General features: G+C 42.2%; 1 protein-coding gene across 4 annotated transcripts in view; it reads right to left on the bottom strand.

The window, feature by feature from the left end:
* The window catches only part of PPFIA1 (PTPRF interacting protein alpha 1), a 114,471-nt gene that overhangs the window by 85,133 nt on the left and 2,552 nt on the right, over positions 1–26,786 (bottom strand). For all 4 annotated transcript variants that reach the window (XM_074997451.1, XM_074997452.1, XM_074997453.1 and 1 more), the window contains exon 2: positions 26,245–26,508. In XM_074997451.1, coding sequence (XP_074853552.1) covers positions 26,245–26,508 — 264 coding nt within the window. The remainder of the gene's footprint in view (positions 1–26,244; positions 26,509–26,786) is intronic.

Raw genomic sequence — 26,786 nt, 5'->3', positions numbered from 1 at the left:
AGTTTCGTCCGTATAACTTGTTTTAATATTGACAATTTGATCCTCTCTATAGCCTTGGTAACTCCAACAGCTGTAAGGAAAAAAAAACAAAAAACAAAAAACAAAAAACTAGGCTTAAGAATGAGGAAAATCCTTGCTTATATTTTGAATTATCTGGTAAAATCCAGTGAAATATTCTGTAGAGAATGAAATAAAAACATCATGAAAGTACACAGGTCTTACCTGAGAGCATAAAGATCTGGGTATCAGTGTGCTGAAGTACTAATGCTACTTTATATTTTACGACATTTCAGTACCAAAACAGCTCTATGCAACTGCTTTATATTTTGTTCCAAGACTACTCAAAAAATATTTTGAGAGGGACTATACCAGGCTAACAGAAACCTGATTAAAACATTAAAATATGGTTTTGGTATTAACTCTTGTGAACTGTTAACTTTAGTGAGGGTATTTATGCTATGAAATATATCTGTGCAGGATTTTTTTAAAGAACTGAAAGTGCAAAATTAAATATTTAGTGTAATAAATCTTGCAATGCAATTAATCTGTAGTTCCTTAATTTTTCCAACTTCCTGTAATTTTCCTCATGCTTGGAAAGTTAAACAGCATCACAAAAGGGGGTAGATTTTATGCTTTCTATGACTTCTAAAACATAATGCTAGCATTTCTACACATTAATGGCATTAACAGACATTCTCTAATTAAAGCATATGATAAAATATTTCATTGTTAAGTGTTAGCTAGTGACTTTCTGTTGACACAAAATCCACATTCAATATAAATGCAGGAAAAAAAGATATAAGACTGAATGAAAGCAGAGGAAGTGAGGGGTAGATAAGAAAAAATGGGTGGAAAAAAATGACAATAGCTAGTTTTTATATAGAACTTCTCATCAGTGTATCACAAAGTACTTCACAAAGGAGACCAGTATTAACCCCATTTTACAGATGGGTAAACTGCAGTACAAGGAGATGAAGTAACCTTCACAAGCAGAGAGGTAGCCGTGTTAGTCTGTACTCCAACAAAAGAAAACAGCAGAAATGTAGCACTGTAAAGACTAACAAAATGATTTATTCAGAGATGAGCTTTTGTGGGACAGGCCCACTTCATCAGATCAATCTCATTTCTAACACAGACTGACATTTATAAGTACGGACGACCAAAAAAAGAAAAAAAAACTGACAAATCAAATATTATAGTCAAGCCCTTAGATACAATTGCATCTGCTCTGATCCTACTGACAGAGACCAAAAACTACAAGACCTCAATCAAGCATTCATAAAACTTAATTACCCACCGGGAGAAGTAAACAAAAACAACTTGACAAGGGCAGATGAATACTGAGAAACCAACTACTTCAAGACAGGCCCCAGAAGATCAACACCAGAACACCACTGGTCATGACCTATAGCCCCAACTCAAACTCCTACAATGTATCATTAAAAGCATACAATCTATTCTGGATCATGATGCTACACTCCCGAATGCCCTAGGTGACAGGCCTGTCCGTTCCTATAGGCAGCTTCCTAACCTAAGAAAGATTCTCACCTGCAATCACAGGCTACATCACAGTAATACTAATCCTGGAACTTTTCCTTGCAACAAACCTCGCTGCCAACTTTGTCCACATATTTATTCTGGGGATACCATCACTGGACTTAACCATGTCAGTTACAAGATCAAAGGCACATTCTCGTGCACTTCCAGCAATATTATATACGCCACTATGTACCTTGGACGGACCAGCAAAAACCTTCACCAAAGAATAAATGGACACAGAGCAGACAACAAGAAACTCAATATACATAAGCCAGCCAGTGAACACTTCAATGGAGCGGGCCATTTTGTTAAAGACCTGAGAATTTGCATCCTGGAGCAAAAAGAATTTAAAAACAGATACTTCTCACTCTAATGTGAGTTGGCATTCAGATTCAGATTCAGCATATTAACACGTGGTATGAACAGAGACATCAACTACCTCACGCATTACAAGGACTGCTTCCCTTCCTTTGATGCTCGTAATTATCTCAGGGAGGACAATTAACATCCCCACCACCCCTCATCATCCCCCTCCTTCAGTTCTATGTGCTTGATTTGTCAGTTTTAGTGCAATTTTTATTTTTTGTCCTCTGTATTTATAACGGTCAATCTGTATTGGAAATTAAATTGATCTGATGATGTGGGCCTGTCCCACGAAAGCTCACCACCGAATAAATCATTTTGTTAGTCTTTAAAGTGCTATATTTTAGCAATTTTGTTCAAAAGGTCACCCAGCCAGTATCAGAACTGGAAATAGAACCCAGGACTCAGAGTCCGTCTTTTTTTAAATATATATTTAGGGCGGGGTGGGGTGGGATGGGATGGGGGTGGAAATAAGTTAGAGGGAGAAGTGAGAGATCTTTCAGACTCACTATCCCCTTTCCTACCTAGCTGGGCTCTGAAAGGCAAAGAACATGCCTCTCCTTCACAACACCATGCCTCAGCACAATGGCAGGGAAACGGAACCAGATGCACCTCACACAAAGCAGGGACAGGGGAATTGGGCAACTGCAAACCCCAGCCTTTGAGAATGGTGCAGACCATAGCACACATGAGCCAAAAGCCACAAAGACCTGCGCTGTTGTGGGCATCTGAGCCTCTCTTCTTATCTCCCATGTGAGCCTGAACACTATTTTCTCATGCAAGGGGGTGACACATCCAGCTGAGGTGTTCACATCCAGCTCTCTCAAACCCTCCCAACTGACAGACATGTAGAGTATCTTCACCATATACCAGGCTAAGTTAAGAGGCAAGGATTCTGCAGATGAATCCACACAATAGAAACTATATTAGCACAGCTATGCCAGCATAATCCTAGCATGTCCAACAGAATCCGACCCGCAGAGACTTTTAACTGGCCTACTAGACTGGCTGCCACAGGAGGGCTAGCTACTGCAGAGCCCTCAACAGCTGAGACAAGGGGCCGGCAGCAAAGCAGTTTGGAGCTGTGAGGGGGACTAAGGGTGGGGTTGGGTAGGGGGTGGTTTGTATCTCCCTCCCCGCCCCGGGACACCTAAAAAATTGCCACATGGCCCCTGATGAACAAAAGTTGGACACCGTGGTAAAGACCCAGCCTACTCTAAAGAAAGCGATTGTAAAATCAGCATAGCTAAAGCATTCAGGCGATGTATTTTTTCACACTGCTGACAAACACAACTATGTCAACCTAACCCAGTGAAGAGCACCCTGTGACTTACAGACCATGCTACCCCATCTGCTCTCCTCCCCCATGTGCCTCTCAAGTACTGGAGCCCTGAACTTCCTACGCCTCCCACTCCTTCTCAGCACTTCTGGAGTACTGATCTACTGATTCACACTCTGTCCCTGCTCCTCTCCTGTCTCTCAGCTTGCCATGAATCAAGCTCTGGGAGGGAAAGGAAGGAGCAGGGACTAAGCTTGAATCAGAGGACCTGTGGTGCTCCAAAAGTGCTGGGAAACAGAAGGTGGATTAGGAAGTGCAGGGATCTACTGCCCCATTGCACAAGAGGCACACAAGGGAGGGGAGCAAACAGTAGTTCTGTGGGCTGTGATGGCGCACATTCAAAGGAACCTCACTCATGCAGCCCATCCACTCTGCTCACCTAACCCTTAAATGTATTCCAGGACTGCATTACCGTTCTCCTGATTTCCAGCTGGTACATGCTCTTCTCAAAACTTCAACACCCCATGACCCTTTCAGTTTTACCAGGGAACAAAGGGGCGGGTTGAATGGGGGTATGCAAATGAGGGGCTTTGAAGCAGCGAGGAAATGCGGAAGCTCAACACTGTATGGTATTAAGGGCAATGGACACCGTGGAGACTATGCTGTCGGAACTGAAGCACTGAAGTGGGATCAAAGCAGAAAGGGGAAATGAGGTGATTCCTATCTCTGCAAGGTGGGGAAGGCCGAATGAAGAGCAAGAATCAGACTGTACTGGATAGGCAGAGAGATGGGACACAAGTAGATTAATTCGTTGTGCTCACACAACCTGTGGCCATTGCAGTCCATGGCTAGATAACCAGAGCCAAGAAGTTAGAAGCAATGGAGAAGGAGAGCTGGACTCCGGTACGTTGGCCACTGAGAATTTTTTTTTTTTAAATACAAAAATTAAATTGCCGAAAATGCTAACTCAAAGTTATGGCTGACCAACGCTGTACTGAGACCTTCCAGAACGTAGAGCAGGAGTTAACAACCTGCAGCAAAGAGGCCAAGAGTGGGCACGCAAGCAGATTTTCATCAGCATTCAAGGTGGGAACTCAGCTATCTTCTCCCTCACCCCAACTGGCAGCTTGCTCAAAGTTGCCTGTGGATTAACAATAGACCAGCTAATGCTACCAACCACCATATAAATTAAGATGCAGAGCTTTACCATTCATTTATTAATGAAACTGCTGTAAGTAGGACTATTAGTGATTTTCAAAAGCATTACCAGCATTCGGACAGTATAGAGAGGTCAAAAGGTCAAAAAATTCTGTACCGCACCTCAGAACAACTGCAGAGGCCTGATGTAGCATGTAGCTATACTGAAACCTCTGAAAGCCGAGATATGAAGAAAAGACACGATACCTCCATAATGTAACTAATGCCTCCCTCTTTAAACTATGCTCCAACACTACAAATATTCAGCTATGTCTATACTACCACTTATGGCTGTATGATTTATGTTACACAGAGGTGTGAAATGACACCCCAGAGTGATATAAATTACTCAGACATAAGTGCCAGTGTGGACTGTGCTTTAATCAGTGGGAGATCTTTTCCAACCAACATATCTATCAACTCATGTTGGCAGTGGATCATTTATATCAACAGGAGAGCTCTCTCTTCAGCCTGGAGAGGCTACACTAGAGATCTTACACTAGTGTAGCTGTATCAGGACAGGTGTACCACTGCAAGCTCTCTGGGGTAGATATATTCTTGGCACTTTATCCTTAAAGGTACTAAAGAACACTTTAGGAAGAGAGTACTCATGATCTGTAAGAAAAAGTTTAACGTCTTTTCTTTATTAAGTTAAACATGGGCTTAGGTCAGGTGTGGCAAACAGGATCGACATACACCACACCTACAGTTAAACACTATGCCTACACCATACAACCCCACCCTTAACCTTGCAAAATGTTCTCCCTCTCCTTCACTCATGCCCTTAGCATTCCTTCCAAGATATTGCCTGCACTTACCACTCACAAAAGGCCGGCGAACACTGTCACGTTTGCTAGACTGCCGACATTCCTTATCGGCAAGAAGATACCTTTGTTCTCCTCTACTGACACAGCCTACAATATTAATCATTGAAATGAGGCATACTTAATCACTCGATACACACACACTTCTCTTCCAAAATTGTTAGCTCTGTCAAACTGCTCCAGCTAATCCTTGCATCATTTTTCAGCTACACCAAAACCAGTGAACATAGCTGGTGCGCACTCAGATAATTGCTAGAATTAAACTCTGTGGGGGACACACAAAAAAGACACATTCTCCTGGCCCTTGCTCATATCTATTCACTGTAGAGTCATAGATTTTAGGGCCCATTCAATCATCTAATCTGACCACCTATGTAAACATATGACTGATTTATTCATCCAATTACTGAGACTAGTACTTTGTGTTCGAGTAAGACCTATCAGAAAAGCATACAGTCATCACTTAGGCTGGGTCTACATGGGCATAAATCTACAAAATAGCCGTATTTCGAAGATTACTAATGAGGTGCTGAACTGAATATTCAGCACCTCATTACCATTAGGATGCTTCCGGCCACAGCACTTCGAAAGTGCATGGCTCAGCGCCGCTACATGGGGGTCCTTTTCGAAAGGGCCCCACACCTTTCAAAATCCCCTTATTCCGATCAGTGAGCAGGATAAGGGGATTTCGAAATGTGCGGGGTCCTTCTGAAAAGGACCCCCATGTAGCTGCACTGAGCTGTGCACTTTCGAAAGCAGCACTTTCGAAGCGCCGCAGCCGGAAGTGTCTTAATGTTAATGAGGTGCTGAATATTCAATTCAGTGCCTCATTAGTAATCTTCAAAATGGCCATTAGCATGGCTATTGCGAAGATTTGTGTACATGTAGACACACCCTTAGAGATGCAGAATCCATGAATTTTTTGCTATGTTGTTAATCTTCAAAACTAGCCCTACTAAAGTTATAAATTCCCAGTAGCTATTGCCAGTTTCAAGAGGGAAGTGCTGAGGTTGCACTGCACAGCAGCATGTCTTACAGTAGGGTCACAACATTCGCAAGGGTTCGCTGTTGAGAACACTAGCGAACGTTGAATTTTGCAAATGTTATTTTACTCCATTTTAACCTAGCTGCGGGAGCAGAACTCAGTGGGCTCCCAAGCACCAGAGGGGGTGGTGAGATGGTGGAGCCCAGTGGCGGGGCTGTGGGGAACCAATCAGTGGCCAGGCTGGGCCGGGCCGGGCCCCTGGCTGGAGGCAGGGTCAGGCGCCCTGCTCTATATAGGCCAGGTGCTGACAGAGCTGCCACAACTGCTGGAGCAGGACCCCTCCACCTGGCCCCCTTCATGCCCAGCTTCCAGCACATGTACCCCAGCCTGCGCCCTGGCCTTGCCCACGCCCTGCACTTCTCCACCCACAGCCCCGGGGTGTGAGGGTCCCAAGCCCAGTGTGTGCATGTGTGTGTGTGTGTGGGCGGGGGGGGGGATATCCTGCTTCCTCACCCCCCCCCAACCTAATCAGTGACCCCATGTGGAGCAGGCAAAGGGCCTGGAGCAGGCAGACGGCTGTAGTTAGTAGAGGGTCCCTGCAATGGTAACTGTGGCAGGCAGGGCAGGGAGAAAAGCTGTTCAGAAGCTCACTCTGCCTACTTGCCTGCTGACCCCGGCAGGGGAAAGTGGAACCAATTACCCCAGTAATGCTTCTTCCCCTAGCTGCAGAGAGCTAGGTGGGAGGACCCACCCCTCACGTTTCAAGCTTTCCTTCACTCTTTGCCATCCTGCTGCTTCGCTCGGCTAAAGCCACCTTTCTTCTTGTGGTTGTTGCTCTGTCGGGTGAGCTGCTCACGAATAAATGAATTTCCGAATGTTAAACTCGCAAATGTTGTGACCTTGCTGTATTGCCTAGTTTTCAAATGTTTAGGTTTGCATTATCTTAATGCTTCATTTCCTGGTTTTCGGAGATTTATGTTGAGCCATTCTCTACAAGCTCATTTTCATCCTGCTCTTTCATTAGAGAAGCCAAGTCTGTCTTTGAGTAAACATTGTGAAGGACTGAAAACAGTTTCTAAGCACTTTCTCTCATGTCAAACATAACTAAATCACAAATATTTAAAGTTATTATGCTATACACACTCATGTTCAACTACACTAAGGCAACTACAACTTATATTTTCATACAAATAAAATAATGTAACCAAATTCAAATCTTCTAAATTGACAGACTCAAAGGTCAAAAGACCTCATTCATCTGAATACACAATACTGTACTGCACAGGTTCATTTATCCAAAAGGGAAAGATTAAACTATGTCCAATATTCAGATACAACATAAATATTTCTTGATGGTATTAATCCTTTATAAACAAATGACAATTTGAAGTGCAATTTAAAATAGCTTATTCAGATTGTTCTCCATCACAGACAGCCTTGTTAAAGTAATACTTCCAAACTACAGCCGCAACCTGTAGCCCTCATTCCCAGACTCAAATTAATAGTGAACTTACAGCCAAAAAAATCAAGCAAACAAGAATATCATCAAACACAAGAGCACTTTTCTTAACTTGCAATGAAACCTGAAGGTAAAAAATGATTTTTAAAAAATTCAAAAATCTTATTTTACTTAAATCAGGTTTCATTTTTAAATAATCAATTAAATACTAAATTTCTCCTTTAAAAATAAATTACTATGAAGTCTCTTCACAAACCACATACACATACAGTTACAGTCTCATAAAAATGAATTAATGACTAGTCTGTCCAGCCTAACTACCACCTCTTGTTTTTTCAAAGTTCTGAGCTTTCAATTTCTGTTTCTTGGCAGAATAAAAAGTTGTACTGCAAAAAAAGATAAGCTGCATACGACTGCTTTTGTTCTGTGCCTGTGTGTTGTCAGGCCTTGGCCAAGCATGGGAGAGGAGTTAGTTAAGACACCGTCTTAAGACGGAGAGACAATATATAGGAAAGGACAGAGGCAGAACAGAAAGGAACAGTGGAGTTGACTGGAATGAAAAAGGGAAGACATTATTCAGTGCGCACACAGCTCCCTGCACCCCCCCCACACATCTATCACAGAAAAACACTCATGGCTTCTGGACGTAAGACCCTACCAGGGATTATTTTGAAGAAATCTGGAAATGTGGAAAAAAGGAAGCCATACCACATGTGAGCAGTGCACGAATTTGATGCAGAACCTAGTTGCAAGAATGAAACAACGTAAGGAAAACTGATTATCTGGAGAAAATTATGAGGATGAAGATGTGGACCATGGCTGAGCCGATGAACTGGTTAGTAACCTAAATTCATTTTGAAATGCACCACTCTTCAAGATCCTCTCTGTGCCTTTTAGAAGTATGATTTAACAAGAAAATTCCCAAGCTATTTGCTGTGTTGGATGTTGCAAGGACGAAAGTTTGGCTTTCCTAATCCTCATGGTTTGTTTAGTTACTTAACTAGGTTTAAAATCTCTCACTCAAGTATACAATACAGAAAGCTGCAGTAAGAGAAATCTAGAGTGGAAGTTGCCACTGATATAGTAGTGATACCGTAAGTGTATTTCCTATTGTACCTTATTGTAGCTTAACTTTTCCAAGGGAGCCCCATTCCACACTTGTTTTCTCAAAAAAAAACAAAACACAAAACAGTATCAGTGAGTTCAATGGGGCTTACTCTTAAGTGCACTCTAAAGACGGTCTTTACTCATAAACAGGTAGTAGAGATCATCCCTCCATCATATGGCTGCTATTGTTACTGATTTAATTACACAATATATTTCACCTTAGCTGCACTTGCCTGGATAACATACTTCCACTAAAAGCATACTATGATACACACACAGACTTATGAATCCCATAGATTTATGAATCTAACAAAAAGAGTTATTTTTAAAAACAAAAGTTAATTGCAAAAAAGTAAAAATCCTGATTTTACAGTGCACAACTTGTAACTGAATTACACATAGCTATTGTGATCCGGTACACAGCATGGTGGTAATACACAGTTTTCCTCAAAACTACAGTATATTAAGAAAAAAATAAGAACATTTGTAGTTAATACATGAACAGAGTCTTATAACGCCCTGACTGACTCTTCAGAGACATTTGGTCTAAACTTCTCACGAAGAGGCATTTATCACATCCACCTTAAATTAATGAATTCTAACACTCTAAGGCTACATCTACACTAGAGTGATCTATCGACAGAAGTCACTGTCAGAAGAGATCCTCCGACAAAACTTCTGTGGACAGATTGCATCCACACACAAAAACGGACTGAAAAAGCGATCCTCACAGTTCACACAGAACAGCAGGACTGCACAGACACTTTCTCCACAGAACAGACCCCAGAACCCTATCAGACACATGGCCGGCAAGCCCTTCCGGGAGCCCGACCAGGCACACCCTTAAAGGAACTCTCCCCACCCTGATTACCTGCTCATGCTGAGGCTTGCCTACCTCACTGAGGGCCAGCATAGTTACTGGAGGGCTCACACACTTGCCGTGAGAGACTTTGTGCTTTCAACATAGCCATGGTGCCAGAGCAGTCCCCCAGGCCCCAGAACTTCTAAATAGGGAAGTACACGTTCCTGGGAGCTCTGCACCTGGCTCACCGCGCCCGCCCCCCCCAAAACAGGACACCAGGATGCAGCCTGCCTTAACCCTGGAGAATTGGGTTACCATCTCCTTCTGGAAGCCTGCCACTCTGGACAACAACTGCCCTGTCTGGAACCAGTTTGGCGTGGGGAAGTCCACCATCCAGGCTGGCCTCACGCAGGTAAGGTGCTCTTGGGGTGCAGGCCCTGCACAGGGTGGATCCTGCCCAAGAGGGACCCTCGGAGAGCAGGGTTGGGGGTGCGAGGGATGCGGTTGGGAAGGGAAGGGAAGGGAAGGAAGCCCCATCCCCAGGGGATCATGCCATCCCACCCTCACACAGACCTGCTGTCAGCAGGGGAGGGCTGGCACCCAGAAACCCTATGGGGAAAAGAGATAAGAAGGGGCAGGGAGCCCACCGAGGACCAGGGTTCGGGTTCAGGTCCACCTGAGCCTCCCTGCGCTCCACCCCCAGCATGCTGCCCCACTCCAGCCCCTCCATCTCCAGCAGAGACCAGAGTTACATAACAGATGGGTATTGTGTACCTGGCCCAGCCACCCGACATACACCTTGAAGAACTGTCCTCGACGGTCAACCAGAGCTTAATGCACCATGGAGTGGTATCCTTTGCAGTTGATGTACCTTGTCGCATTGTGGTCCAGGGCATAAATGGGGATGTGGGTCCCATCGATTGCTCTGAAGGGTTGAGTCCAAGGCAATCATCAGAGCTCTCTTGCTGGTCTCTGAGGTGGTACTGCCCTCCAGCTCCAGCTGGGTCCTGGGCTGCTGTTCCTGCAGCTCTGGCAGGAGAGCACCCTTGGCCATGTCCAAGGCGGCTGCTGGAGGAGACGAGTCCTCAGCCCTCAGGAGGTTGTGGAGCTCAGAGTACTAGGTGAAGTTTGCCAGTCCTTCCCCAACCTCCTGGCTGTGTCCCAGGCCCTGTGTACTCCTGGCACAGCTCCTTTACTTTTGCCCAGACCCGATCCAAAGTAAAGACAGGGTGGCCCCATACCACCGAGGCGGTGGCAAGCTGGAGATAATCTGGTGCATTTCGCCTCTTGGTGGTGCAACCCAGGAGAACAGTCTCCTCAGCCCACAGCCCAATGAGGTCCTGGATCTCAGGCCATGAGGGAACCTGTCATTTGCTGCCCCAGGTGGGGAGCTCCTGGGACTCCTCCTATGGTTCCTGACAGTGCTGGGGTGTTACAGAGCTGCTGGCTGGCAGCCATGGCCTGTGGATTCACTGGAGAGTGGCTGTGAGGGCATGTACAATAGCAGCTTATGGCTCTGCTGTTTGCACTCTCTCAGATTCCTCCCCCACGGTTTCTGAGGCTTCCTACAGCTTTAAGAATGGTTAGAAGCAGAGAGCATAGAGCTGTGATTGCTGTGGACAGGGCATACCCGGGCCATCTGGCTGGCACCATGGAGGACTGTTTTGTTGACAAAAGGCCCCCTTGGAGTGTCCACGCTTTTTTCTGGTCAACAGACTCTGTTGATAAAGGCATTCTGCCTCATGGTGCAGAGGCAGAAGGCTGTTGACAAAAATGCCACAGTCTATTGAGTTACTGTCGACAGAATATATTTTTAGTGTGGACACTCCCTGAATTTTGTCAGCAAGAGGCCAGCTTTGTCAACAAAATCCTCTAGTGTAGATGTAGCCAGAGAGACTAAAGAAACTTTGTAGTCTATAATAAGAACATTTAAAATTGCCTTCACCATCCTCCAGTTGTGTTTTGATTAGACAATGATACTGCATGACTTCTCAGATACCTAAAGTCACAACTATGGAGTCCATGCCAGCTAAGAAACTACCATACTGCTTTTTCTCCACCCCTCACCACCAGTAAGGCAAAGAATATACTTTTAGTTTAACAAAAAAAAAAAAAATCCTGTACCATCAGTTTGACAAGAGGCAAATCCATATAAATTTCAGTGACATTTTTGAGAATTCCTTTTTAAAAAGTGTTCCCCCAGCCTTTCCTCCCTCCCCCCCCCCAAAAAAAAAAAAAATTGACTGAGATCATATAGGATACCACACATGCTGGGACGTGAATAAAGAGACTGCATAGAGGGGTGATAGTGGTCTGTTATGCGTGGCTCCTGTCCTCAGATTTCAAAGCCTGGCACTCATTACAGTATATTTACATTTATGAAAATGTAATGGGAATTCATCTTTTCTGCTGAACCCTCACATCACAGAATTGATCAAAAACAATGTGTAACTGAAAGATTAACTACTCTGAAATCAAACAGTACTGAACTGGTGTTTCCCCAAAGGAGCTTACAAGTATTTTTCTGTTTTCTGATTTTTTTGTGGTTTTTTTTTTTTAAATACAGAAGTAGAATTCTTCTCTAACTAGCTTTTTGTACAATACATTTGCAAGTTTTCTGCAGTTAAGTGTTGTCTAAAAATAAAATGATGTATTTAAGGCAATTAGTCACCATGCGAGTATTTAATATCTAGTTTTATTGAAACCAAATCTAGATAAACTTAACAGACACTTATGAAAACATATTTTGTACAATAGTTTCAAAAGAACAATGCTCCTGTTTGCAAGCTATACAAGCAGCTGAGAAACTGCATCAGCCCTTAATATTCATCTTTGCCTCCAGCTTGCAGAGTTAGGTCTGTTGCTAGAAGTAGCATAGTTAAGTTTTCAAAGCATGTTAAAGGGAATGTTTTGGGAACATCTGTAGGAGGTTAACCAAACCACATGTTAGGCAAGTGTCAACAAGATTCCCCTCCCCCACCACTTCAGTGTTTATCACGCTTTTTTTTTTTTTTTGCCAATCTATGAACAGCCTGGTATTATAATTCCAAACTTGTTCAAGCAGGTTGGGCTCAATAAGGATATATACTTGTAACAATTCAAAAACAGCCTTTGAGACAGAACTAACATTATGAGTGCTTAATTTTTTAATTTTATGTTGATGTTCAATTTTGATTATTATTCTCTGTATATAATATATTTGCCAGTTAAGAACTTGGCATTCATTCTGAGCAAAATTAAATCTCATTTTATTGATCTGCAATACAAGGGTACCTGAGGGTTAATAGTTAGGTAGATTATAAGAAACACTGGGAGGCTGAAAAATTTAAACTCAATTGTGAAACATACTCTTTAACCAAACTGGCTAATGTAAAAAAATCTTAGCAAGTATTAAATAACTATCATTAAGATACAAATGAGAAATGAAGCTCTGCCAGAGTTCTAAACATGAAGATAAACACCTTCATAACAGATATGTCAAAACATTTTGGTACTGTAATCCAACACAGTAATTCAAGGAAAAGATACCAAGAATTTCCCCAGTACATTTCTCTTCTCCTGAAACTACTAATACCCACTTTAAAAGAATTTAAGTTCAATTATGCAAGCTATTTTTAATTCTTTTCCCCATGCATACAATTTGCACCGCATACAAGTTGGGGACCTGTGGAGGGGGGGGACTCAGTGGCCGTGTCTACACTAGCCCCAGACTTCGAAATGGCCACGCAAATGGCCATTTCGAAGTTTACTAATGAAGAGCTAAAATGCATATTCAGCGCTTCATTAGCATGCGGGCGGCCGCGGCACTTCGAAATTGACGCGCCTTGCCGCCGCGTGGCTCGTCCCGACGGGGCTCCTTTTTGAAAGGACCCCGCCTACTTCGGAGTAGGCAGGGTCCTTTCGAAAAGGAGCCCCGTCAGGACGAGCCGCACGGCGGCGAGGCGCATCAATTTCGAAGTGCCGCGGCTGCCCGCATGCTAATGAAGCGCTGAATATGCATTTCAGCACTTCATTACTAAACTTCAAAATGGCCATTTGCGTGGCCATTTCAAAGTCTGGGGCTAGTGTAGATGTAGCCAGTGTGTGACGTTGTCATGAAAGACTGTATCACAGTGCATATGTGAAAGAAGGCTGAATCAAAATTGTGTAAGTCCCATGTCTAACTTTCAATGGTTTCATTCCACAAAAAAGTTTGCAGTTTCCCTTTAAAAAACAGGCTAAAATAAATTATGTACAGTTATCGGGTCCCACAGTCATGCGTCATCATGATTTGAATTCTGTACCTTCAGCACTGCACTATAAAATATCACCAGTTAAGCTACAGAACTAACTGTTAGGAGGCTGGAGAAGTCTATTATCATAAGGGATAAGAGAATTGTCTCCCTGTACACCAGCACCCAGAGCTTAAAAATTGACTCAAGAATCTTTTATAACAGAAAACGTTTAGGTTGTCTAACATAAATATAACTGCAATCTCCTACTATGATTAAGTAAAGGAAGTTTTCAGCCATGCACTCCTCTATCCTAACTACATGGATTTTGACTACATCACTTGACAACCTCTGAAGGTGCTTCCAGTATATGGTTCTATTAATCTGTGATCACAGTCTTGTCCTATAGCAGAACACTGGCTCTCCAACAGATGTGTGAAAAGTACATAAAGGGTCAGATGACCTGTAGGTAACTAGTAGTAGGAGCATGTGTGTTTAGATTCGGTGCTTTTAGTACAAAAGTTCATTGTGCATGCTTCCCTCCTGAAGATAAATCCACAGTGGAGAATGTAAACCTTCTTGTGCAGTGTAAAAGGAAAGGATTTTTAAGCTTCTTTCCACACATCCTGAAACAGGTACACATTAGTGGCAAAGAGAACAAACTGTTCTGATTAGTTACCCATTGAAAGATTTGTCAAGAGTTTAATATATCCTTAACATAGCAATTACATTCTCAATCAGGAAGTTTATTCTTCTTACAATTAGTGAGGATGACATCTCTCTGATTTGTATGCATTCATTTTTACTGCTACTGAAGCATACTGTAGCACTTCATTCCTTACTGATATCAGCATTTTCTACAAATCCCTCCTACCCCATGCACTCATGCTAGGTCACAAGACACAGAACTTGCACGAAAAATTACATCTTGCTGTTAGCACTATTAAATGTCACAAAGGTTATTATTACTCTCCCATCTCCACTTTAATACAAAAAAGTCTGTCAAATCTCATATGCTTTTTTGACACAGATAACAACACCTGCATTTTTCATTCCAGCAGCAAGAACATTCAGGTTAATAAACTTCTATCAACATATACGCTAATCCCTCCCTATACGAGCACAACTGGTTCCAACTTTCTGCTTGTAGGTGAATACTCGCACGAGGAACATTATATTACCATTAAAATACATGTAAAAGTCTCTGACTGGTTCCTAGTGCTCCTAACTCAGGGAAGGAGTGGCAACATGTGGTGCTGCTTCTGAAAGGTAGAGTGAACTTTGGGTTGGGGGGGGTTAAAGGCTGGGGGCAGTTTGGGGCCATGAGATGGAGGGAGGGTTAAAACCCATAGGCGGCTCTGGTGGAGAAGGTGGCAGCTTGTCCCTCCGGGCTGCAGCAGAGGTACCTCGGGGAGGTGCAGTGAGCCGGGGACTGGGGGATGTGGGTTCTGAATGGAACAGGTGTTGGGAGCCAGCTGGGGTTGTTGGTGGTGGCTGGGGGAATGCTGGGACCGGGCATGGATGCGGGAAGAAAGGGGGCACAACCGGGGAGCTGCCGCAGGGGGAGCACTGGGAGCAGGCCAGGCAGGGCTGCAGATCTCCCCACCCCCTGCCAGGGACCCCGCAACTGGAGCTGACCCAGCTGCAGGACTGCAGGTCTCCCTGCCCCCTGGCTAGGGACCCCATGGCTGGCTCATATAAGCAGGGAAATTCACTCGCATAGTGAACAATGGTAAGTATGTGTGTCCCTCATTTTACTGAGTACTCGTAAGTAAAATACTCTTTAAACGAGGGACGAGTGTATATTATTTTTGCTGCCTCTGTCTGTCTGTCCTGGCAAGGTTCTTTCATGTTCTGCTCCCATCCCCCCTGCCCCCCTGTGCCAGCCACAGCCCCTCTCTCAGCCAGTGCAGGGCCCAGCTCAGCCCCTAAGGGAGCCCCTCCCACCAACCAGCGTGGGGCCCATTACACTTTGGGTGTGTACTACAACAGGTTTCTGTCTAGAACTTTCTTCCAACTCAACTTCTGCTTGCAAGCAGAGTTGCAACAAGGCCTCTCGTCATTATGACTAAGCTATTTAAGCGACTTCAGCATTTAAGCCAATCTCTAAATATTAAGGGTCAGGACAACACTTCCACACCTATTGGCAACCACTTTGCTGAAAAGTGGTTTTGTTCATTACACCAACAGACAGCGTCTTACAAGCAAGACTGTAAAACAAGCCAGTCTGAATACTGGTTTAATTACCAAAAAGTACCATTTAAACTAAGTCCCATTCACTAGCTCTTGCAGCAAAAAGGGGGATGTTAAATGGGATTCTTAAATGTAACCTTTGTCTATATCTATCCTATGATATAAAAAATTAAATTTATTAAAAATTGAATTTAACCTTATTCTTATGAATTCAAATTTATGTGAACCTTGAAATTCAACACACCATTTTTCCATGTCAAGTTTCCACACCCCCATTGCCCTATGCAGGTTTAACAGCGTGAGCAGTGCATTGCAGGTACCTATCCCACAGCGCCTTAGTCCCGGTTGCTTGTGGGTATTTCACGTTAGAATCCCAGAAAGCAAAGCACTTTCCCAGAATTCAGAGCACCCAGTAACAGAATTCAGGCTTTGCCCAAACCTGCCCGGGTTCCCTGTGCTGTGTCCCCTCTGAGGACATTGGCATAGCAGCGGTCAGCTGTGCTATCAGGCCTGTCCAGCACATGTGGCAGATAGGGCTATCAACCCTATGCAACTCCATGAACTGTGTGTCTAGACCTTTATAGCTTTAGGCCTGGGTGCTGCAGAATTCAAATTCAATCAAAAATTCAGGGGCTTCCTGTGACCTTCCTGTACATCTGGATGGAGAGGAGCAGAGACAGAAGCCATACATGGTGGGTCACCATGCAGATTTGTGGGACACTTGTGGGACACTTTTGGACACTAATAAATTCAAATTAAAGACATGGCATTTCCACACTAGTTTATTCAAAATTTTAAATTGATGCTATACCCATCTGGTAATATCAACATTTTGTTATTGGTATTAGGGCTCACTAATTCGAGCTAACGGTATTTATAGTGAAGACAGTGCGCTATTAAAATGTCACTAATACCTTTAAATTTGATTTTATCTCACAGTGTAGATGCAACCTTTGTCTACTTTAAAGGCCTTTTACGTTGCCACCACCACATAATGAGGCCACAGGCCTTGTCAACATGGGGTACTTTTATCATTTATACTGACACAGTTAGGCCAGCAAAATCCTCACTCCTTTGTGCAGACACTTTTATTCCTGTCAGAGAGCTGGTGTCTACACCACACATTTAGGTCCACACATACAGTGTTAGGTTGAATTCTTAATGAATGAATCTACACTGCCCAGTCCCTCCAATAGACCTAAAGGGATCGTAAATATCACCCCCATACTCCTCCTGAATCAGTGGAGTAGAGCCTGAGGAGATATCACAAGTTGAATTAAGGACAGGATAAATATAGTAATTTGGCGTTAATGGCCCCCAGGTGGTGACCCAGAGAGTGTTCCTGTGTGATGTGAATGCTCTGGTGAGCGCTTTGAACTCACATGGCCCTTCAACCAGGTGAGCAGGAAAAATCCTTTGAACTTATGAATGTTTGCTTTTATTACTCATTGTACCACCTTACCAGCACAGCTGAGCATGCCCAATGTCCAGTTTTTGTGCTGCATCAGGGCTGGGTACCACCTCATTGCTGAGTCTGTCCATGTTTTTGGGTGGGTAGGGAAAGGGGACTGAACAGTAATCGCCCAGCTCCGTGCAACCTGTGCTCCCAATGCCATGCTGGAGCTTCCATATTTGACGAGAGGAGTTTGCTGAACTTTTAAAGCTTAAATGTTTAACTGCCTGGCGCAGAACGCCCTCAGGCTAATTAAATTTATATAATTCGTTTTAATTGTATTTTGCATTTGTACATTTATTTTTCTAAAGAAAGGTTGATTCTCATCAGCTGGTAATTAAAACATGTTGATTTGGATCTAAAGATAGCTTTTATATTAAAATTCACCGCTTTTTGCTGACCTATGGGTTAAACTATAACTATTAAGCAATTATATAACTCATTTACTTATTCTTAATTTTTACGTATTTTGAAATGTTACACAGTATTTACTGTTTCTTTTTTACTCAATAAATTAACTGTAATTTGTATGAAGCTCAAAATAGATATAATTCAATCCAATACAGTTAAAGGTGCACAAAAAGCACTTTTTATTAAATTAAAGTACCTTAAAATATGTTAGGAACATATGGGAAAAAAGCTGTTGTCAAAAAATTTAACACATTTTGCATTTAAAATGAATGCTTATTAAACAAAAGTATTCAGTAGTTAAGTGAATTCATTGTTTCTGTTCACCAGATCTTTCAAAATTTAAAACTAGTGGCTTTCATTCCCTCACTCCTTGGTTTTGTTAATACTAACAGACAGAAAGCTGTGCTAGTCTATATACTATCAAAACAGAAAGCAGTCCAGTAGCACTTTGAAGACTGACAAAATAATTTATTAGGTGATGAGCTTTCGTGGGACAGAACCACTTCTTCAGATCATAGCCATACCAAAACAGACTCTGCCCCGCTTTTTTGTTTTTGTTAATATACTGGAAGACAAAAAAAAGCTTTCTAGCCTTTTCAACTCTCAACTGGCTTCTCAACTGAGAAGTATCTTTAAATGGAACTAGATGAATAAACAGATGGAAAAAAATACTCCACCGGCACAGGAGGCTATTGCTGTCAAAAGCTGATTTAGCACCTCCACAAACTCTGGTATTCCATGGTTATGATTTCTACCAATTCGTCAATCTAACTTTCTTTAAAACAAAAAATATGCACTATGTCATCTAAACCTTTAACAACAAGTTTATCTTACTTGTATTATTTTAATTAAGTACTTTAAATTTTAAATATATTCAAGTAAAAAATATCAGATTTTCTTAAATTATTAATTTTCTCCAATCCACAGAAAAAGCCTGACAGGACAAAAAAAAAACAAAAACAGGAAATAAGACTGCATCTACACGATGAGATAAATTTGAATTTAAGGCAATTAGTTCAATTGTTAGTTCAGTGATTGTCTTCGCTGTAAATACCAGTAGCTTGATTTAGGGAGCACCAATACTGATATCATAATATTGTGAGAACCAGGTAGGTGCAGCCTCAAGTTTGAATTTAAAATTTCCAATAAAGGCCAGTGTGGGCATGACACCTCTTTAAAGGGAATTTATTAAGTCTCCAGAAGCTTCTCGTATGTACTGCACAAAGCTATGTGGTTACCTGCCGAGTATGGCCACTTCCTTTGCAGGTCTCCATCCGGATGCACAGGAAGGAAGTCACAGGAAGCCCATGAATTTTTGATTACATTTGAATTTGAATTCATCAGCAACCAGGCGTGCAAATATAAAGGGTGCCCTTAATGGAAAAATTCTTTTACCCATTGCATCAAACCATTGCACTGCATCAGTAGCAATCACATCGTTAGCCATCTCCTGCAATGATGAGCACTCAGAATAGCAATCTGCCTAGTAGTTCCCAGACTCGCAAAAGAGCTCCAGTGTGGACCCATCAGGAGATTCTGGATCTTCATGCAGTTTGGGGAAAGGTATCAGTGGCAAGGAGACTTTTGGTTGCCAACAGAAACATGGATCTTCACAATCACATTTTGCGCAAGACGACTGCCAGAGTTACTCCTGGGACTCCACCCACTGCTGGGTGAAGGTGAAAAAACTTCAGCAGGCCTATCAGAGTCCTGGAAGCCAACCAGCCGTCAGGGTCATCTCCACAGACGTGCTGCTATTATGAACAGCTGCACATGCTTACTGGTGCCGACCCCATCACAGAACAATCCTACGCAAGGAGCAAGGCCCACACAGACTGGAAGCCACATCATGAAGTGGGATGGTGGGGAGGGATTCTGTTACAGCCACGTGGCTGGCTGGCTGGGGAGGGATCCATTTAAAGTGAAAAGAAATCCGGGGGAGGTGGACAGTTTTCAAGCCATCTGCCAGGTTGGGGTACAAAAGTTCCCCATGGTCACCAGAGCAGCCTTCAGAGAAAAAAGGCCATGTAAAGGAGGGCAAACCCACCTATGCTGCACATGCCGGTTTGTGGTAGCAGGGTCCACAGAGCCCGGCAGCTGCATCATTGGTGGGGGGGGAGGTGAAGGGCTCCATTCCAGCCGCATGAACACCTGCATGAGAAGGGATCTCTGTGAAGTGAAAAACAGTGCAGGAAGAAAGGGACATGGGAGGGGAGAAGGCTCGGAGAGCCTGCCACCCACACAGAAGAGGAGAGATGGAGGGCATGTCAGTCACATAGTGCAGCCATGAACTCCAGGGAAATGTAAAATGGCTAGAAGCATTGCAAAAAAACCATCCAATCCAAATTCCCATGCTTCTTTAGGTTGCCAAAGATGACATTACCCTCCTAAAACTAACAGATATTGACAAAGAGCTGCTCTTCCTCTGTGACCACAAGCCTGGAAAGTTTGCCAAAATGCTGTATGGTGCTATGAAATCAGATGGCTACCTTACCTTGTTGCTGGTGTGGCAAGGTGTGCTACAGTGGAAGCCACAATAAAATCAGGCCTGCTCAAAAACCTCATCCAAAAAACAAAAACAAAAAAAAAAAAAAATACAAGAATGCCTGGATGAGGCCTTCAAGGAGATCCCCAAAAAAAGAAGTGCTCCATGCCCAGAAACACTAACACTCTTCTTAGGGGCACAGATCCATAGAAAACCACCAATTGGCTACCCTCACCTTGTGATACACCTGCTGGAGTTCTTTCACCTTCACCCAGCGTTGCACAAAATCCCGGGAGTAACCTCTGGCAGTCATCTTACGTGACATCTTGTCACAGAGCTCCACATTTCTCTCGGACACCCCAAGTCTGCTCTCCACGGATTCCTCTCCCCAAACTGCAAGAAGATCCAGAATTTCCTGATGGGTCCACACTGGAGCTCTCTTGCAAGCCTGAGAACTACTAGGCAGATCACGATCCTAAGTGCTCATGATTGCAGGAGATGGCTAATGATGGACTGCTACTGGTGCGGTGCAATGGCTATCTATGCATCAGATGCAATGGGTAAAAGAATTTTTCCGTTATGGGCACCCTTTATATTTGCATGCCTGGTTGCTGAGTGTTCACGATTACAGGAGATGGCTGTTGATGAGATGGCTACCAATGGGATGCAATGAGTAAAAGGAATTTTTCATTGTGGGAGCCCTTTATATTTCCAGGCCTAGGTGCTAATGATTTCAAATTCAAATTTGTGGGCTTCCTGTGATCTCCTTCACGTGCACCTGGACAGTAGCAGAGAAGGAAGTGGCCATACCTGGCAGGTAACCACATAGCTTTGTGGGAGACATACAGGACACTTCAGGAGGCTAATAAATTCGATTTTAAGACATTGAGCTTCCACACTGGCCTTTATTCTAAATTTTGAAATCAAACTTGATGCTATACCCAGCCGGTTCCAACAATATTATGATATCAATATTAATGCTCCCTAATTTGAGCTAATGTTATTTACAGTGAAGGACAGTAACATTTTAATATCAAGCTAACTGCCTTAAATTTGAATTTTTCCCACAGTGTAGATGTAGCCTAAAGCTCTGAAGCATACCATTCTGTCGAAAAACATTTTTCAAAGGGGAAAGAAAGAATTAATTCCATTTAGTATTCTTCAGTAAGATCTATTCAACTGCACTAGGAAAAAAATGGATCAGTGCTCATTACTATAATCTTTTTATGAAAAATGTTTAAAACAGATGACATTCCCAACCCAACATTACATTAAAAAGTGAAATGGGCTAATTCAGAATGTAGTAAAATAATTTAAACCATCCTCTTTGGTTATGGATCAAGCTCAAAACAGATGCAATTCAATTCCACTCAAGTCCATAAACAGAGAATTTTATTTTTTATTAAATAAAACTACCATGAAATATGCTAGAAACATAAGAAAAAAAGCCTTGCACAGTCCCAAGCACAGTGTCAGTATGTCAATATAAATTCATTGAAGGTACTGAATAAGTCTGTATGAATTCTCTGTTAAGCGTCTGACATAACGGTCAGCCCTTCCCCTATTAGTCCATTAAATGGAAGGTTTACTGTACAGCATAGTGAAAGTAAATACAAATACATACAGCAAATATAGTGTAAGTTTACAGTGTGCACTACTATGGTTGGTAACTAAAGTACTCTGCATACATTTTTGTTTCTTAACACTAAAGAAAAACAAGGTTAGATGTGATGCATTGCTAGGCATTCCCCTCTGTTATCCAAAATATTTGAATATCTGGCAATCTCCCAATCCCAGAGCTGCCAGACATGAAAGAGTTTACTGTAATTTCTTTCAATTGGAAGCCATTAAAGAGACCCTGTCAATAATCATTTGTAATGCTTCTCAAAATATGGCTATACCTAAGATCCTTAGGAAACCAACTGCAACAATGTGTGTCAAATAATGGTACTTCCCACAGGGAATACACTATATTTGTGTCTATCATGTCTGACTGCAATTAAAGATTGATTCTAATCTATGAAACTCCAGATTATTTTTCTTCAGGACACACCAACACAATTGAAGTAAATTGTTGTTGAAAATTTCAATAATTATGAAGGTGAGTCAATTGAACCCTGGCCAGTGCGACATAGGTATTACTGTAAACCATGGTCTTAAAAAGGTCTTAATATAAATGTTCAACACAATGTTGCAAGAACACAATTTTATTTGATTTATCTGCTCATGTTCTCCCAATGAATTTGGGAAAGTAAAAAATGGACTTTTCACGTTCACTTTATGGCCTGAGAAAAATGTTTGTATGGTTATTTACCCAAGCATTTTTTTACTACCATAACTATACCTGAACTCACTTGAACACAATTTGCAACTACTCACAATTAATATTTACATCTCCAAAAGTGGTGAAATGTGGATATTAAAAATTGGTACAAAAATGAATGTGGATCAGAAACTTAAAATAAAATACTATATACAGTTACCATAATAAAGCCTAGAATCAGACCAAAACTATAAGCAGCTTTTCTCCTCTTTCAGATTCTGCTTTCCCCTAGAAGCTCAAAGACTCGTAGGCACAATGCAATTCTCATTCCTCACTTACATAAACTAGATTTTTTGAAATAAAGAAATTCTGAAGACTATCATGAATACTGAAGATAAATAATTCTAAGCCATATAACACTGTTTTTATAGCATATAAAACGGTACGTCAAAAAACCAATGATGTGTTAGCACACCTTCTAATAATACATATTTTTGGGAATAATGGACACCCTTCCCCCCATTATCCCATTAAATGGAAGATTTACAGAAAAGTCTAATACAGTGCTAACCAGAACCATCCTTAGCACTGCCAAGATTACAAAAGCTTCCCATACTCTGTTCATGCATTAAGTGCATCCTACCGGTTCAGAACACATTTGATGTGTATCGACTACAATTAAGCAAAAAGGAAGAGCAGTTCAGTTCTCCTATGAGGCAAGCATTGCTCTGGGCAACATAGAAATTGACCAATACTACGATCAGTTTCATTTAGGTGAGTTCTCTGGCTAATGCACTTCTATTCAAACAATTTAAAAAGCACTGACAGTAGGAAATAGTTTTCTTCTTTTATTGTAGTAGCCTATGCATTATGTCACAGCATTCCATGAGCTATTACAGGCCTTTTAGTAACTGACTGAACAAGAATATCAGCTGTCCCTGGTATGCATCCAAGAAGTAGATTTTTCTTTTACCATACTGCGTTCAGACCACAAACTACAAGACAATTGTATGAATTTATAAAGGATATCATTTATAAATAAACAGTGACTGAACTACAATAGTACGAATTGAACCTGCACAGGTGGACCCCCCCACAACCTATGCAGACTGCACAATAGATTGAGAACCTTGATCAGTAATCAGAGCACAAAAATAAAAAATGCATTACTATTACAAATACAGTTATCCTGGCACATTTTGCATTTCTTCTTTCACACAGAGCTCTGGAGTTTTCATAAGTGATTTAACAACTGTGCATTCTATTGCAAGCCTGAATATTACTGTAGTATATGGAAAGGGGAAGTACTACTGAAAAAAAAAATAAGCAGCTCACTAAGGAAAACTGCACAAAGTAACAACCACAAATTAAGCTGTAACAAGTTCAAAAACTACTGCTTAGTTAATATGCTGGTAACCATATGACTAAAAATCAACTTCTAAATTGAGGTGTCCAACAGGCACCTTTTTATCCAGCTCACGGGGCCAGCTGCTGCAGAGCCCCAGTGGTTGGGGCATGGGGTCAGCTGCTGCAGAGCAGGTTTGGAGCCGCAAGGGGGGTTAAGACTGGGGGTAGGCAGGGGACACTTTAGTGCCCTGAGGGGTTTAAGCCTGTAGGGTGGTGCTATTTTGTGTTCGCCCCCCCCAGACCACATTAAAAATTGCCATGTGGCCCCCCCAAAGAAAAAAGGTTGGACACCCGTGTTCTAAATCAATTCTTACCAAATACTTCATTAATAAAAGTACAGTACAGTGCTGTACTCCTTATGTGATGGAATTAGTTCTCACAAAATCATCTTAATGCTAATGACACACCTACAGTGGGCCAGCTCCCACCCTCACCTGAAAAAGTCAATGGGCAAACAAGGAGCCTACTGCAGTGGAAGGCAAACTACAGCCCAGTGGGATTCCATCTGTGACCTGTGGACCGCATCTGCCCTCCCACACGCATGCACCTCTGCGCACCTGGACCCCACAGTTGCTACTACTTCCTGCTGCCCCAGCACTCCCAGAACATCAAGATTCTGCTGATTCACGCACTGTCTCTGTACCTCCATCTGGATTCTTGAGCTTGAATGAGAATCAGCTGTTGAAGCTCTGGGAAGGTTGGGGAGAAACGGGGATGGAGTTGCTTGGAGAAAAGCTGCTTATTCATCAACATACTCATGGTGCTCCAGAAGTGCTGAGAGGGATGGGGAGTAGTAGTAGTGTGGCGCTCCAGTTCTCCAGCGCCCAAGAGACACATGGGAGAGGGTGAAGGAAGGAGGGTATGTGGGCTGCAGGCCAGAGGTTGCCCATGCATTTCGGTGAGATGAAGGAGGGGTGCATGCAGCCCTCTCACTAATTTTGGTTGTCCACTAGGAAAAAGAATGTTTAAAGGAATGTTCAACCTGAAACAGTATCAGTTTTTAAGAGTGAGTTCAAGTAGTTTCAAATGCAAGACATGTTAGTTTCCACATCAATCTGGTGCATATTTACCCCATTTTGAAAGCGTTTTTCCCGAATTCCTGCTCATTCGAACACCCTCCAACCCTCTATTCCATGTGGTGTTTTTCACCTGCAGCTGACAAAGACTAGCACATTAAAGAAACGGCAACCAGCTTTGACTGCCCAACTTGAGACACTTTGGACGTTATTTTCAAAATTTGTTAAACCCACAGAGATCTTTCTGAATTTAATAGAAGCTGAAGGTGGATGTTAAGCTTCTCTGAAATTTAAGCATTTAGTCTTAAGTTGGACACCCAACATTTGATCATTTGTCAAAGTTTTGGCCTCAGTTAATTATTTCATCATACTGCTGAAACACTACTACAGTAGCATATATACTTTGACTAAATATCAATATTGTATTGTATTAGGATGAGTTGTAGTGTAATTTGCCATATCACAGTGATTATATTTGTGACAGGAAGGTACTTTACCTGCAAAAATACAGCAGTTTTATATTAGTGTGTGCAAAGGGTAATCCAAACTTTTCAAGAAGGTAGGTTTACTTTAAATAAATGTGTTACACACTATTCTAAGATCAGTATATTCACAAGTAATGAGCAAACAAGCATCTTGTGAGAAGTGCAAAGTCATGGAGGAAGGCTACACACTGGTTACTATAGAGTTGCTGCTAGAGCAGAGCAGCAGTCTTAAAATAAATGGGTCCTAAAAAACTAAGTACAAGTCTTTTGGGGGCAGCAGTGCTTGCCAACTTTGACTGTATCCCTTTAACTAGAACTGGATAAAAACAGGGTGGTGTATATATACTGTTCACTATTCCTGACCAGACACTACAATGCCTACATATCAACACGATATATATTTAATCATGTTCTTTACTATTTTGCCTCCCGCAGAGACCAACAGCTAATATTTCAGTGGAAAGCAAAAAAAACAAACCCAACCCCAGAATGCACCTCAGTTAATTCTGCAGTGTTCTGAAACTACTACTCTGATACTTTGCTACTGCGCTCCCATGTCAGACCTAACCTTTCAAACTTTTTGCCACTTATTTTAGAAGTTTCTGTGCTATGTATTACCTAAGTTTTAAATAAAAGCTACTGGACAAGTCTACTTTCCTTCCAAAAAACAGCCCCTACGTGCTCTCTGAAACATTTTATTCACATGTAAATTATAAAAAACAAACAAAAAGTTAAGATTATGTCTGTCAGTCAAAACATCCATACCTGTGGAAGTGCAGTATTGAGCTGTCTCTGCAATGAATCTCTTTCATGACTGACTTCATGTAGCTTGCCCTGGGTCAATACTAGCGTTTCTTGAGTTTCTCTTAGTGTATCCAAAAGTCGATCCCGTTCCTCCAACATAGACACCATTAACTGCTCAAAATGGGAATCCGCTTCTGACTGTAAAGGGGAGCCTGTACCATGGCCACCATTCCCCCCTGAGGGAATCTCTGCCTCGCTGATAGTTGGCATCACCTCACACATCATCTTGAAATAAAAAAAACAAAAAAAACAAAGTTAATAATAAGAAGCAAAATGTGCAAGGACTATAACTCCAAACTAAATGTCTGTAAACCAATACGCACAAGAATTTTGCCTCTACCCGAAAAAATTAGGAGCCATAATACATCAATTTGACTTTGCCATCAATACCAACATTGGAGGCTAACATAACTTAAAATGTGTCCAGTGAACCAATTTAATGAAGACTGTTCTCATAAATATTGATGCCACTTCCCATTAAAGACCTTGTGATTTTCTTGCAA

The sequence above is a fragment of the Carettochelys insculpta genome, chromosome 6 (genome assembly GCF_033958435.1).
Source record: "Carettochelys insculpta isolate YL-2023 chromosome 6, ASM3395843v1, whole genome shotgun sequence".
NCBI lineage: Eukaryota > Metazoa > Chordata > Testudines > Carettochelyidae > Carettochelys > Carettochelys insculpta.
Note: the sequence above shows the minus strand (reverse complement) of the source record. Positions and strands in the feature narration are given on the sequence as shown.